We start from the raw sequence: 16,618 nt of genomic DNA, 5'->3' as shown, positions 1-16,618 counted from the left end.
ATGCACAATAAGTTTTATAAAACATTTACAGATAGAGATCATGTTTAATTAAAATTAACTTGCATATGAAAGCCAAATGCACTAATGATTCGCAATGACCTTTTATTACCTGCAGTCCCTTGTTTTGGCTGGATGATTGACAGCTTGCTGTTTGGCTACCATGTTGTATTTCAGCTGACAAGACTTTTCATTTTAACTCAATTTGCCTGCCTATCACAAGCTGGTGGCAGGCCAGGCTCAAGTCACCCAGCTTTGCCTCAGCAGCTTGCTCTATTTCTCATTAGTACGCATTTATTCAGTGGAAATTGGAAGACAAATGCTTGAAGGCATGTGAACTAAGTATAGCAAATTAGGTTTAAAGACTGAATATTTATAAGTATATTGAAACAGTTTTTTAAAAAAAATCTAGAATGAATTGAGAGCTGAGTGCTAGCTTTGGTATAAGAGAAATGAAGACAGAAGTGGGAGGGTTCTAAGAATAACAATACTATGAGATGTCTCTCTCTTTATAGAAAATATGTAAAATCGCTCTGACAACACCTTATCAACTAACAGCCTGGCTTCCCCTTTATGTAGCGCTTGTACAATGAAGTTTAGCATCTCGTGTGTGTAAGAAGGGAAAAAAATGAGGGTCATGTTCATTTGCTGCTTGGTTATCCCTTGGTATGCTTTAAATTGCCTTGTTTGTTCGGCACTAGCACAGAAACAGATGTTGCTCTACCGTGCTGGATAATTTACTGTACCTCATGGTGCAGAATGGAAGGCCTCCCAAGCTACCCAGCTGGTCTGTCAGTAGCACTGGCTGGTGTCTGCTGAACTATGACAACTGCAAGTAAAGGCTGCAATTTTATTGTGCAGTTGTCATTCTTCTCAATGTATAGCTCCAGCATTCATACCGGGTTGTGGAAGGCTGAGTGTCTATTTTTTAATGTTAGACTGCAAACCCATCTAAGCTCCATTCTCCTTTGTTGATCATAATGTGACTCATTACTTTTGTCATCTAATGATCATCGGCATGATCGCTCAGAGCTAGAGCCAAGCTCGCCTTCCACACATAACTGGTACTGGAAGGTAAAACAGATTTGTCATTTACGATCTGACCGCTAAGCCACACTTTGTGCTCCATTATTGTGATTAACTTCTGCATAAGATATGCTTGCCCAATTGTCATTTGTGATACTGCAATGAGCACAGACTGCCATGCTTCCTGGGAGAATGTCAACCAATAGGATGTGACCGTGTAGCTCATGATGTTAAATGTAAACCTGCTATTTCACAGCAGCAGGTCCATAATTATTTTGCTTTTCTTTTTTTCCTCCTTATTTGATTTCTTGGGTGAACAGTGTTGCTGCATATGTCAGCTACCATTTTCATATTGTAGACTAAAGTGGTGTTATCAGCTTCATTTTTCCAAGGATGGAGACAGCACAAGAGTGGAGGCTGGACCTTTTCTTTGTACCGTGTAAAGTTTTGTTGCCAGAGCGCTGCCAGTTGAAATCTATCGTGTCAGGTGCCTTGTGGCTATCCGCAGTAGAGGCCATATTCTGGAACCAGAGTTCTTTTCTGGCTTCGTCACCAACAAGCCGATTTGACTCTGCCTGATTATAGTAACGAAGGCAGTCCAAAAGAATATGCACAGACTCACTGTGCGTCACATTGAATCACAGCGCTGGCCACACAAAGCTGACCGCAGCCTCATTTCTTTAGACAAATGCACGCTTAAGGAAAAACCTCCTGCGAGAAAGCATCCAAGGCCGCTTTATTTGCTATGCATGCTACACCAGATTTAATTTTTAGTGAAAGAACGTTTGTTATTATCTTTTTCAGATGTATCTATGCTGTGTAGCTACTGTCTCTAATAAACTAACCTTTGGGTGCAGGGATTATGGTGCCATGCTAGACACTTAGAGGAGGTTTATTTTATAATACAGAGCATTAATACGGTCATAAATGTATTATCATGTGAAACTGAAACTCTATTTTAGGCTATTTTTCACACTGATGATTAGAAGGAATCAAGTCGCATATTACAGCACCCATAAATGCTGGTGGAAAAATAGTCAGTTTTGATTACAAAGTGAGAGATGCAGCACTAGACAGGAGCTACATGCTGATATGCATGCTATCAGAATGATTTATGCAAATTATGCATATTATTCCCAAAGGAATTCCTCCTCAAACTGCCAGGATAAATTGCCGGAAATTAGCCATAAAATCTGTCGTGCTAGGAGCAAAAGGTGAAGGCCACTGGGAAAGCAAGGACATTCAGCTTCTGGAGCCTTCCAGGATATGATGATGTTAGGAATCTTGTTTGCCATAATACTGAGAAGAATGTTTTTTCTCATGATTCAATAAAAGAATTTTCTCTCTTAAAATTGCCAAGCAAATTGTTTACATTCACTCTGAAAATAATCGAAATCAGAGTTTGGCAGCATATCTTGTTGGATATTAAAAAGCCTCAAAATACCTCAAAATTACTACATTATTAACAAGTTAAATGATTTTTCTCACAGTCCTTCTATTACAACCGACAGCTTTTGAAAGGCAGGCTAAATAGTCCTTTCAGTGCTTTGACTGGTATTTACTCCAAAATATATGTAAATGCATAAAGCATTCATCTCTTTCGATTGTGTTGTTTTCAGCATGATGCCTGAATAATGGCTTTCCACCCAAAATTCACTACTGCCTAAAGCCTACAAGATGCCTCAGAACCATCAGTGAGAATTACATCTAAAGGTTCAGAATTGCAGCTTTTCCCCCAACCCCTCCGGGATAGTTTGTTACCTCCTCGTAGTATCTAGCATGATTGGGGATTTTTTTAGCCTGCCCTACTGAACTTGTAGCAATCCAGCAGCTGTAGCCATGTATAACTTCCAATCATCTTCCATATTTTAATGCTTTTCCTTCCCTCTTTGTTTAAATTCAGAGAGTGCTTTAAACGAGAGTTTACGAATGTGCTCGTCTTCCATGAACATTCGGATCAGCCAAGAGGATTATATTCTCAAGCTTGGAGGAAATCAGGAAGTCAGTTTGAGGAAAGGAGACTGGATCGCTCTTTACCCTCAAATTTTGCACATGGACCCTGAGGTCTATGAAGATCCTGAGGTAAAACATTCAGCTGGTGCTACTCATCATACTTCAGGCACATTGCAGCAGCCGTGCTTTTGGTGATAGTTTTTTACTGCTGTTCCTTCTTGTGGAACAAATCTTCCTACTTTCAAATGTATTTTCTAGGGCTCTGTAGGTCAAAGGATTCATGGCCTGAAGAGAGAAATATGGTGATGAGACCGACTGCTACTGCTTTCAAAGGAATTGACAATTGCACATTGACTACCATAAACTTTAGGCTAAATGTGGGTTTTGTTTGGCAGTGGATCATTTGATACCCAAGAAGGGCTGAATAATAGAAGGTGCTTTAAATAGCAAATAATGTGGATCATTTAACTAAGTGCCCCCAAAGCATCATTGACTCTCCAAAGCCCTATAATAGCAGTGTCTTACTTGAGCCATATGCTTTTTCACCTCTCTTCATAGGGATTCACCCCTTTTTGGTCAATTAGTATGATGTTGTGAACTTGAGATTGTAAAGCTGTTGCTCTGCAGTGAAGCTCTGAGGGTAATTGTGTCATCTCCTTATATTTTTTTCTGAAGCTAGAGTTAATGAATATCAAAGACTGGAAATTAATCCACCCTGGCTCAGCCTTAATAAGACTTCAGAAGTTCACCACCTGCATGCAAATTGAATAGTCACACTCTTGCATAGATTTTACTGAAGGATTGTTGTTGCTAGTTCGGTGTGCTGTATAGGAAGTGAGATTTTACAAAGCAAGACCAGTCAATGCCAACTGCATCTTACAGAGGTGGCAGTTTATAACTAAATCATTTCTCCTCACCTGCCCCCTCATTTTCTAAGCAAGTGGTTGTTTATTGATCCTTCTCATTTAAACACTTGTTAAGACAGTTGCAGATATATACCAAATCATAGTTCAGCTTCAGAAGGGAAATTAGATTTGTTTACACATTTTTAGAAGATGATTGTTTGGATAAAACACACAACGAGTTTAAGAATAAAAACGCGTTTATCAGGTTGCAGGAAAAGAGCCAGATTCTGATGTCCTTATTCACATTGAATAGTATTGTACTCTACAAGTAGTCCTATTGAAGTCAGTGGGACTCGTTTTGAAGTGTAAGGTGCGACTCAACATAATTGAGGCTGTTTGAAGGCTGGCCAGAAGAAGAAATTATAAATGGAAGTACTGCTACAGATATGAACACAATATCTAATTTCTTAGTAAAAACCAACTATCTGTCCATATACAAAAAAGGAAAACTCTATGTATAAAATTTGTAGCTGAGCATTTCTTGAAGTCTCCCTTACTAAGTAATTGTCCGAATGCGATACCATGTTTCCATAGATGGAGGATATTTTCTCAATATCAAATCTGCTCAGCTTTCACAGTATCGCTTTAGTTTATATACTTGATCATTTTGATGGCGAATGAGTTATCAGTACATTGCAGAGTACATTGATTTCAACACAGAGACCCTCTCAAAAAGGGGAAAAATAACTTCTGTTGTGTTCTTGAATTTGTAGTGTGCACATCTATTGAATATGAGATGCAAACTGAATTTTATTAAAGAACAGTCTTGGGTTTGTCATATATTTGGGGAATATAATGGGTGGGAAAAGTTTTCTGGGAAAACAGGTAGCTCTGTGGATTAGTTCAGTATTAAAAACTCACCTCTTCAGACTTTTATATTAAATTCAGGCCACTGATGAAATTAACACCTTATGGTTAGGCATCATATTACATAAGTGTAACTGTGTGTTGGTGACCTGTTTCCCCACTCCTCAAAGCCTAAGTAAATGCTAGTCAGATCTTCTCATGGACCAGCCCAATACACCTCCACTGCTTGCTTCTCAAGATAGTCTACTGACAGCCAGGAGGCCCTGCTGATCACAGTTTAAGAACCTCTAATCTGATAGATAGAACTGGGGTTCTGGTAGTCAGAAGACTAGGCCTCTCTACCACTGTTTTTTACTGATGTTCAAGAGCATTATGGAAACAGTCATTTTATTTTTCCGTAGGACATATAGAACAGGCAATCAGAAAATGTACAGTATTATTATGTTTGTATTTTTATTGAAAATTGATATATTGCAGTGTCTTTTGTCTTTCTGGCAAAGAGCTAATCAATCCACTTTTTCCTCCATGGTATGGCTTGACCAGGAACCTGCCTGGTAAACTTTCTATGATTTTTTTACTATCAGCTGAGATGGTTTCTGAATTGCTTGTTCAAGTCTAACTTTCAAAAGCTTGCACTATAGCAGATGTATGCTAACTGACCAAGTGCTAATGAGTGAACATAAGCAGCAAGTGTTTTGTTATTTTCATTCAAAGCATACATGACTATTTTTAAGTGGTTTAATTCACCATGGACTGAGCTAGGATTGCCACATCTCCTTCATTCACAAACTCAAGTTAGCCCTTAACGATGACCCTGATATTAAAGGTCTTCAGAAAGGTGTTAAATTTATGGGACCTAAGATACTAGCTAAACTTATTGGAGTAAATTCTAGAGTACTTACTCTAGAAAAACGCTTCCTACTACGGTCACTTATTAACATGTGGCCTGCTTTGCACACATCTTCCATAGCAAGCCATTGAAAGTCAGGTGTGAACAAATGAGACAGATGGAAACTATCTTCGACTGACAAGAAAACAGATAGTAAGTTATCAGGGCTAGTTCCTGAACTATCCACACCGTGAGAGGGAATGTGGGGGTTGCAGTAGATCAATTTTCTCCTAGTAATTTATCTAGCCTCCTGGGTGAAGAGGATGCTTCACAAACAAAAACTGTCCTCTTCCTGAGGATCATTGTCCCTGCCTCAAAATGCCCATAATTAGAACAGAAGAAGGCTTTTCCTGCACTGGCATGGACATAAATAGTCCCCTCTCTCTTCCAGTCACCTGGTGGGAATGGGTCCCCATGCTGACCTGCTATGAAGCTGCCATAGCAATTAACACCCTCTCTAGCCCTTAAAGGGGCATCACACCTTTTCCAACAACCCAGACAACAGCCCCTGCCACTTAATGTGCAGTGAGGTAATTTGGGGGTACATAAAACTCATTTTAAGTGAACAGACTAAAAAGAGGAAGCTGTCAGTTCCTTGGCTTAGCTCTTAACTTACTTCAGGGTTTTAGAGGCACCCTCTTGCAAATGAAACCGCTCATGTAACTGCTCCATTAATTTTCACCCTCTCTCTTTTATTTTCAGGTGTATAAGTTTGATCGTTATATAGAGAATGGCAAGAAGAAAACCACCTTCTACAAGGGGGGAAGAAAGCTGAAATACTTTCTTATGCCTTTTGGCTCTGGAATCAGCATGTGTCCTGGCAGGTTCTTTGCAATGAATGAAATGAAGCTGTTTCTGATTTTATTCTTGGCTCACTTTGACATAGAACTAGTGGAAAATAAGCCCATAGGGCTCAACAACAGTCGTATGGGCCTTGGTATCCTCTTGCCAGACTCTGATATTGCCTTTCGTTACAAGATAAGGTCTTTTTAGAAAAGTAAACTGCCTATTGCAGACTTCCCACTAATCTCACTTTTTTGCTGTTTCCTAGCTGCGTATTTTCTTTTTAGACATGTTTGCTTTTTCCTGTTCTGCTTTCATCTCTCTCCTACTTCTGTATGTTTAAGTGAAGAGAGAGTAATGCTAAATGTCTTAGGGCTGGAGGATCACCTCCACAGACACGAAAGCAGGAGTGGCTGGAAATTGATAAGGGGGCATGGAAGAAAGCAGCAACTCTGAGACATTCACCCTGCACACAGGGCTGGCTCCAGGGTTTTGGCCGCTCCAAGCAGCCAAACAAACAAAAAAGCCGCGATCGGGATCGCGATCTGCGGCGGCAATTTGGCGGAAGGTCCTTCGCTCCGAGTGGGAGTGAGGGACCGTCCGCCGAATTGCCGCCGAACAGCTGGACGTGCCGCCCCTCTCCGGAGTGGCCACCTCAAGCACCTGCTTGGTAAGCTGGTGCCTGGAGCCGGCTCTGCCTGCACAATACCCTGAGCCATTAGCTGCCATTCCACACTACACCCTCTCTGCTGAGGGGGAAGTATCGCAATCGGGGTAGCCAGTGGCCGCATGCCTTTGTAACCCACATGAACCCAATGTGGGCCTCTGTCCCCCTCTAGTGGCTGGACCACATGAGAGATTTTTGTCCCCTCTGCTGCCCTGGTGCTAATATATCTGGTCCTTTAACTCAGCTCGTAGAGGCTCAGCCGTTTAGATGTAAAGGTCTTGGGTGCAATCCCACAGACAGTTGACCCATCTGGAGGTGCCATTACACCTACTCAAGAAAACATGCTGCCCAAGGATAAAGGGGACCTGGAGAGCAGGTGGCAGAGAAAGAGGACTTTTTTATTCCCACCATCCCCAAGCCCCTTTCCCCTCAGCACAGCAGTCACTAAAACTGCGCAAAATCTGTCTTGCTGGTTTCCTGGGCCCACTTTCCTCTCTGATGGATTTTACTCTGGGAGGGTTCAGTGTGACCTTTGATGACCCCCAAAATTTATGATGCACAGTGAGTGTTCCATTGGCCCCTCTTTCATCCAGGCATCCCTGCACTAAAGAAAAGCCTTGGAGAAAAATACTAGTGTTTTTGTTTAGAAGACCAACCCCAATGAAGTGCTGGATGGGGCTCCTGGGAGCCCTTTCTTAAATTATACTGCCAAATGGAAAGGAGAGTGAATTGCTATCAATGGAGCTAACTTTTAAATTCCCATGGAGAGTATCTCCTCAGATCCCTCTCATCCCTCCCCTCCACCCTGCAAAAAACAGAAAGTAACCTCCACCCCATTTCAAATCACACAGCATGAACACTGTTCTACACAATCAATATATTCTGTATATTTTTCAGGAACAAAAATATAAACAATTCCATCAAATGCATTTACTGGTAAATTGTTCACCTAGTGGTGCTACCCCTGTCTTGGTTATGGCTATTTTCATGTAAATAGAAAAACAAATGAATAGGTCCTTCTGCCATCCGCTCCCTAAGAAATCCAACCTCTGGTACCTGGGGTTTATCACAGGCTAAGGGGGTTATGACTTGTAGGAGTGTCTTGTTATCGTCCTGGCAGCATTTCACTGGCTTAGGAGTACTTTTTAAATTCAACAGTTTGTTACTTATGCAATATGAATCAGTAACCTGAATCTACTACTATTATAGGGCCTGATTCAAACCCTATTAAAATCAGTGGGAAGCTTTTGTTGACTTTAATAGGGTTTGAATCAGGCCCATACTGTCTACTGATTTATCTGAGCCACAGCACTACATTAGTTCATATTTAATGTGAGCCTGTTTAAAATGACACCATCATCTTAAAAATGAGACTTCGGCCTACTAGCATTACCAGTAATGTTTTGGAGTATTACACTTGAAAGAGATTAGAGAAGAAAACAAAATTGTTTGGCTTGTTTACTTTGTGCATTTGACATCACTTTCTATATGCCAGTTTCTCCTGTTGTCTTTCTCACACATACACACACACACACACACACACAAAAGAAGAAACTTTTCAAACTCTAGAAAAATATGATTGCAAAACCACAAAAATTGGCAGGAGGATTCAAGGATAAAAGTTTCATACTAAAACTACTTTTAACTTGTTTTTAAAAAGATGACTAATTTTCAAGTTGATGGTGTCATTTAATCTGTATTTAGAACTAGAATACTATACCTACAAATTGTGAAGTAGTCTGTATCACTGACTCCTGTTTAAGATAACTTCCCACAACTCTTTAACTCCACATTCCTGATGGTTCTAAAGACAGTTAAAGTGCTAGGAATTTGAGTGAAACTGTGTGCTTAAGACAATTTTTTAGAAATCTAAAAGCGGGATTTATTTACAGAGAGGTGGCTTCTAATGAATGCCATTTTTCCCTAGTCTTTTACATATTTAAAAGCTGTGGCCTACATAATGTTGTGGTACTTAAAGAATATTGCTGTTGTACAAGAAGCTAACAACTTCAGCCTTATGCATATCCTACAGATTCTGGAAATTCTCCCCACATCAATTATACACAGTTTCTTACTGATGCTACGAGCCTGCTCTTTGCCATTCGCCTTATGTGGTAACCTCATACAACTATATAAATGAGCTGTGGGCTGATCTTAGGGAGAGCTGAGCTAGTTGTAAGTGGGACCCGAGGGTTCTGCTTCATAAATAAGCTCCTCATTCCTGAGTACTCATGCAGATCGTAGGCCCCTCATTCCCTTTTTTTCTCTCCCCAGCTGGAGACAGGGCCAGAAAGCCAGAAGTCACTTCATGTGAGCAGTACCTGCCCTGAAGAAGTGCTCCAGCATACAATTATCATTTATAGAAGTTAGACTGGAAAGAGCCATGTCAGCACATAAATTGCTAGTTTGGGGAACCAACCTCTGCTCGGTCCCACACCAGATTTGCATTGGTCTCTGTAGTTGCAAAGCTAATTTACTGTTTTAGCTACATGGATGGGAGCAGAGACAAAATTTGTCCCATAACCATTTATAGACACACGCCTGAGTAGTAATAAGTGACTCATGCAGAGTCAAAGAACACAAAGGAAATTGTGGAAAGTTATCTCAGTGTTCTTTGAACAAGTAATTTAGAACTAAATTCCCAAGCGTTCATTCATTTTTAGTGCCTCCTTTTTTAAGTGCCCTAAATTGACAGCACCCAGGGCTTAGTGTTCGGAGATGCTGAGCACCCACAACTTCACTTGACCTCCATGGAAGCTGCAGATGCTCTGAAAAATCTGAAAAGTAGGCCAAAGGTGTCTCCATCCAGTTGAGCACCAAAGCTAGTGGACATTTTTTTTAAAAGTAAGCCTTAATTTCTCTGTGCCTCGGTCTTCCTCATCTTTAAAATGGGGAAAATCTTTCCCCTCTTTTAATGCACTTATAGACCTATGGATGAAAAGCATTATGTAAATACTAAGGATTAGTATTATTTGTTGTTTATGCCTGAGGCCATTTAATTATTCATGTAAACTGTATACTCCAAATCAGCATCACTGGAAAGACTTTCAAAGATTGGCACATCTAAGCTCCCAGGCCTCTGGGAAGAAAATTGTTTTTGTGAGATATATTGAATGAACATTTTCTCTTCATATATAATATCAATACTACCTATGGTATTGGAGTATACTTATGTTAAATGGGCTTTGCAGTTGATTAAATGCCTTAACTTTGCTTCAACATTTAATCAACTGCAAAAGCTGTTTATTGCTTGTATACTCCAGCTCAATAGAATAAAATTTGTTTTTATATACAGCCTTTCATATTCAGGTTAGTTACTAGTGTAGTGACTCTGTAGGCAAACATCGCAGCTATTATATATTCAGCCATCGCTCACGATCCTCTTGGACGTTAGAACCTGTTTTATTGAGAGAGAGAAAATGTTGACATCATTACAATGTTGACTATAGACATTATTGCTTAAATGTAAGCTGTAAAATGTCTCATGCCACAATTCTGATCAATCTTTCGTTGGCATTCCATTTTGAAACAAATGTGAAGCAACTGTGAAAATAAAAGTAGGTATTTATTTTAACCATCAGACCTTCTTTGACTCATACTGTGCTTTTAGGATTTTGAATTAGAGTATAACTTGCTGTAGAATAATTTAGTAGGACATACTGGGACAGGGCCAAAAGTGAATGAAAAACATTACTAGTTTCAGATTAATCACTGATCAGTCAGTATAAATATCTATTCAGAAATAAAACAAGTATGTGCAAACAAGCAAATAAAAATCTATATCCCCAGCTGTATCTTAAAGCATCAGGTCACAAGTAAGAAGTTGAGGCACAGTCCTGCAAGGTGCTGAGCACGCTCTACATATTTACTCACTTTAATAGGAGTATAGGGTGCTCTGCATCTAACAGGATTGAATACTTGATTTGAGGTAAAATTGGCCTTACCTCTTGTTAAATAACCAAACCTAAACCAGGCAGCGAGAGTCCCTGCTGAACAGACTCCGATCTACCCAGGCTGTATTGAGAATCTAGATGATATCTTGGCCAGACGCCCAACACTGGCTGTCCAGAGCTGGCATCCCCTGGTAAGATCCCATCCTCGGACTTTCTACCCATGCCTAGCAATGGCGCAACCTAGTATTGTGGCCTTCTCATAAGAGTGCCTCGCATACTTCAATCCATTGCAAAGAGCAAACCTCATCTTGCATATGTTAGTAGGGTCAAGCCCTGCTAAGAAGTATGTGTGAGAGTTGAGGAGATGGGGCTTTCATCCAGCTGTTTCTATGGATCATGCTTTATTAGGAAGACTGACTGGACATAACCCCCAGCAAACTGGGTCATATTGACCATGGCCAGTCCAATTAGATTTCTTTGTAACTGACACCCACTGGATCAGTCAGAGTCTGAGGTCAGTAAGCCTACCCAGAACAGATCATTTGGGTTCAGAGTGGGTGAGTGAAAGTTTAGGACCCACATTCCCCCCATGAACCATGTCAGTCCACAGTCTGTGGGCCTGAAGTGGACACACCCACATGATTAACTCTGACACATTCTAGGTGGCTTTAGCCAGTCATGAAGCCACCCAGGAATGCTAGAGTTCCGTGATTGTTGCATGAGACAGGGACCAGTGCAAGGCTGTAATCTCATCTAGGGTGACCAAACAGCAAGTGTGAAAAATCGGGACGGGGGTAGGGAGTAATAGGAGCCTATATAAGAAAAAGACCCAAAAATCAGGACTGTCCCTATAAAATCGGGACATCTGGTCACCCTAATCCCATCAAATGTTTCTGGTGTGAACCTAAACCAAAAAATCAGGCCTTGAGTAGTGTTCAGTGTCACTAGATCCCTAAAATGGATATCTGGTCATATATGTACAGACTATTTCATTGCGTACAATGTGGAATTGCCATGAATCCTTCTTTTAAAAAGTCATGTTTTTTGCTCTCTTTTGAACCCTATTCATTACCTCCCTGAAAGGCCTTGCAATGTCATGACCATCCCTCCCACCTACCTAGTAGGGTTAGATAGGACTCCTCCTTACGTATGTCAGGCCGGGAGGTATTCAGGTGCCACTCAAGCCACTGGAATCTCAATTTTGCTCCCCTTTGTGGTAGAAAGGTGCACTGCCCAATCCTTTTAAAAAGTGAAACTGCTGATCAACAACAGCTTCTTGCAGGAACACACTGCCCATGGTTGTGCCAGCTGCCAAAACTCACTGTCCCAGGCCCCAGTAGCTCATCTTTTTAAATATAAAATTAAAGTTCAGTTCCGGTGCAGCCACTTTTGGGAGCCACTGGAAGACTGTCGGACTTTTAAAGTTAATATTTTTTTAACAAGTGAACTCCTCATGAACCAATGTGAACACTAAAATGTGAGCCTTATTGTTATGTATAGGTAATACTTAACCTTGTAAGCAATTGAACAGTCCTGGTTGAAAGGATTGGGGTGCTTCCATGTATGATTATATGAATAGTTGTGTAATTGTTTGCAAATTAGATTTGGCTACATTGCCATGTCTCTAGCAATGTGCTTTAACGTACTAAAAACCACATAATAAATGGCTTTAGTGTACTAAAAGCTACATAAGAAATGTGCTTTAGTTTACTTCGTTAAGCCATATTGTATTACACTACTCTCAGAATTGTTATTTTTTTATTAGTAATCACTGATCTTTGTACTTCATTTGTAGGAGTAGAAATTATAGTTTATTTCATTATTACTGAATATTTGGATGCTGAAAAGATTGTCAATTGTTCTTAATTCCGTAAACTGACATGTTGTAAATAGATGAACAAAGTTAGGTTCTCCTTTAATAGTTAATATCCATCACTAAGGGTCTTAAATTGAATAAGGTACATCTGTGAATTTCTGAGCAAAGAAAAGTGAAACTTCATGTACTTTACTAATCTGACCTTTTATGTGAATTTTGTATTTCAAAAGATACAATAAAATTGAATGTATCTATTTGCATATTGAATGACTTTCCTTGTCCATCCGTCCCCCACACCTGAATGTACATTCTTTATGCAGGATCTCAGCTATTGCTTTCATTTTAAAAAAATACTGACTTATGTAGAGTATGGCATTCTGTTACTTGACCATGAAAAATATTTTTAAAGAGAAAAAAGGTGAGTCAATGTTAGATTATGATAACCTTTGTGCATTTGTTAAAATACTTAGTCCATTTAATCTTGCCCATCTTATACCAGTCCTGAAGAGACAGTAAAGGAAGGAAATATTTCTGTAATATTTATGGCAAACTTGAAAGGTCGTGTGAGTGGGTGCAACTCCACCATTAAACTCATTTCCAAATGTGGCCCTCAGTCTTTGACTCCTATATACCTCTGAGTACAGCAAAATGCATGACAAACTAAGGAAAAAAATGTAAAATGTTCCAACCTTAATAGGTCATTAATAAAAAATTTAAAAAATTAAATGTGGCTGTTGCTGTACACCAGTGGTTCTCAAACTTTTGTATTGGTGACCCCTTTCACATAGCAAGTCTCTGAGTGTGACCTCCCCTAATAAATTAAAAACACTTTTTTATATATTTAACACCATTATAAATGCTGGAGGCAAACAGGGTTTGGGGTGGAGGCTGACAGTTCGTGATCCCCCATGTAATAACCTCACGACCCCTTGAGAGTTCCCACCCCCCAGTTTGAGAACCCCTGCTGTACATCTTGCAACATATGTCCTTGTACTAGGAAACTTAGCTTTTCTAAGAATCACTTGTCGTTGCTGGAATTCTTCAATTAGCTCTCTAATATGCAAGTCAAACATTGATGAGGACGTTGTCTTTTGATTCTTAATGCATACATATTTTTAACAGTTTGGCGTGCCAGTGTGATTTTTTTGGAGATGTATTTAGCAGAAAGCAGACTTGCATAGCTTTGCTGTATTTCAGAAATAAGTTTGCATAACATAATGTTTTCAAAACAATTACCTCGCTTTGTAAAGAAAAAAGGGCATAGTGGTTGGGACTTTATTAAATTAACATTTTTGAGTGAAGTATCCTTGCTGTTCTAGAAACTAGCTGTGTGAGTGAAAAATTAGTTGCTGATTGTCCTGTATTTTATCTACTATTGGTCTTGACACTAAATGCTTTCTTAAAGTTATTTAAATTGTGTGCAATACTTTAAAATTACTTGGCACACCACTTTTACACAATATATGCTCAATTCAGATAAATAACATTTTTAACTGTGACAACAGAGAAACTTAAGGTTAAGAAGAAATAGAATGTAACTGGAGTATTTTTCTGCCAGTTATTTTATTCTGCTAAATTTATATTTATAAGGACTATAGAGTGACAACTCAAGAAAATAGTAGAATTACAATAATTTTAGGTAAAGGTATCACTTCTAGAAAAGTTGGATTCTTTAAAGAAATGTATATATTCACGTATAAAATGCAATGAACAAGTAGCAAGAAACTTTCATTGCATCTATAGAAGCATTCACCATACAATTGCATATTTGTCATTTGCAAGGACTGAATTAAAATTAAATGTTGGATGCAATGTGATCTTTATCAGTTAATCATAAAATAGTTCTATGTAATTGCTTTTGCTATGCAGTGTGTTTCACTGTAATCTCAACTATCTAAGTGATTATTTATAATAGTAGAAATACACTTGCCTTCAAACATTACTTTACAACAAAATAAAAAGTTCGAACAAATTTGTTTCATCTGTACTGATAAACTATTCCTCTGAAAGTTTAATAGAAGTTTTAATAATGATTTGCTGTAATTTTTATTAAAGTTGACCTAAATTGTTCACAATACATGTTATTTTCTTACCAAAACAGTAATGACTGAGAGTACAGCAGAGTTGAGAAAGTACAAGTTAACAGATCCAGTAAGTATATACACCTTAAGACATAGCAATGATTTATTTTTGATCAGTTCATCCCACCTACTGCATCTCTCCTCAAATAGTTTAGTTGTTAACCTCATAGTGTCAGGAAGTCTTTCCATTTCTATTTTCTTGTTTTGTGGGCCATTTAATTCACTATTCAGTATGTAAATATTTTTCAGTGGTCATCTAAAAATGAAATATTTACAGCAGTGTAACTAGAGTTTCAGAAAAGGAAGAAATTTGTAACTATAACTTACTTAAGAGTCAGGATATTAAAGACTTGTACATGAAAAGTGGATGGACATTGATTGAGCAATAGCTTAGAAGATCATCCTATGAAGAGGAATTCTATTTGTGAAATGCAGAAACACTAATTGCCTCCTGATGTCGCTTGGTTTTGCAAGAGAACACCTTTTTACTTTTAATGCAGCAACATATTTTAAAAAGTCACTCTAAGAACATGGCTATATGTCCAAGAACACCACTAATTTTAATTGATGTTTTTAAATGATAGAATTTAGTATTAAACTTTGTGTTAACTGATTAAATTTTAATGCTGCAAGAGGGATAGTACTTTGCACTTATTTCCACTTGTGGGTTATGACTTAATACTTCCTGGAATTAAAATATTACACACCCCCAATTACTTTTTAGTCATCTGACCTCAGAATGAGAGAGAGAGACCAGACAGTCCTAAAAACACCACCTTCTTCAGTAACTGTTTGAGTGGGATAAAAGAAATGGGGTTTCCTAATTAGCCAGTCTGTTGGCATGTCTGAATTCCTGGACCTAAATATGTATCTTGATATAAAAGAGAAGAGCAGTTAGCCATAAATAGAGATACTTGGAAATTAGAAAACGTTCAAAAATGATAAAGATTTGTAAAAATCCATGGTGAACTTTCTTCTGAAACTTCTTAGAAGAAATAATAACTGTTTTAGGTAACCACTGATACCTTTCTAAGGTGTGATGAGGTTAATTTAATTCTAATTCTAGCAGTTTGAGTGTCATTAATGTTTGTTTTGCCCCTAGTAGAAATGTATTTTCTTTTCTATTTTAATCTGTGACAATTATATAAGGAAATGGTGGTTTATCTACAATGCATCATTTTGCTATAGCTTTCAAATCAGTCACAGATCACAGTTCTTATATGTGCAGATATGAATTTAAAAATACAGCAGTCAAATGCTTGAAACAGATCATACATTTATTTCATGTTGTATTACCCGTCTCTGAATCAGGCTGAGAGGACAAGGGCGAGTACGGGCTTTGGGAAACGTTTAAAGTCTGCATGAAGATAGCCCGTGTAAATTAAAGTAAACCCGTTAGAAAGCATTTCTATTAGCATGTTGAAATGGAGCTGATCTTTAGCCATTATTCTGTAGAGCCACGGGGCTGGGCTGTAGCTCACAAGCTTTTGCTCACTTAGCAAATGTGCTGCAGTGTTTCTTCAGCAACAGCACTGACTAATATACTTAGTTTCCGAGTTACCCCTCAGTGTAAAGGAAAAGCCAAATCAAGCAAGCGCTTCCTGCGTACTTCAGCTTGTCTACCGCGTGAAGCGATGGTACCTGATCTGCTTAACCCTTGCTACGCCTGAATGAACGATTATCAGTATTTTCTATGGGAAGGGAGAGCCCATTATTAAACTCTGGTGAATGTTGTTCGACTCGAGCCCACGAGGGTCTCTCGGAAGGAGCGCTGAAGGATCGGGACAGGTGAAGATTCAGG

General features: G+C 38.9%; 1 protein-coding gene across 1 annotated transcript in view; it reads left to right on the top strand.

Annotated features, from left to right (window-relative positions):
• Positions 1-6,885, top strand: part of LOC117873529 (cytochrome P450 7B1) — a 193,825-nt gene extending 186,940 nt beyond the window's left edge. Inside the window, exons 5-6 of the mRNA XM_034762996.1 lie at positions 2,927-3,105; positions 6,280-6,885. Of these exons, the coding sequence (XP_034618887.1) occupies positions 2,927-3,105; positions 6,280-6,570 (470 nt within the window). The 3' untranslated portion in view covers positions 6,571-6,885. The remainder of the gene's footprint in view (positions 1-2,926; positions 3,106-6,279) is intronic.
• The last annotated feature ends 9,733 nt before the right edge of the window (positions 6,886-16,618 follow it).

Source organism: Trachemys scripta, chromosome 2, assembly GCF_013100865.1.
Source record: "Trachemys scripta elegans isolate TJP31775 chromosome 2, CAS_Tse_1.0, whole genome shotgun sequence".
Lineage (NCBI taxonomy): Eukaryota > Metazoa > Chordata > Testudines > Emydidae > Trachemys > Trachemys scripta.
Note: the sequence above shows the minus strand (reverse complement) of the source record. Positions and strands in the feature narration are given on the sequence as shown.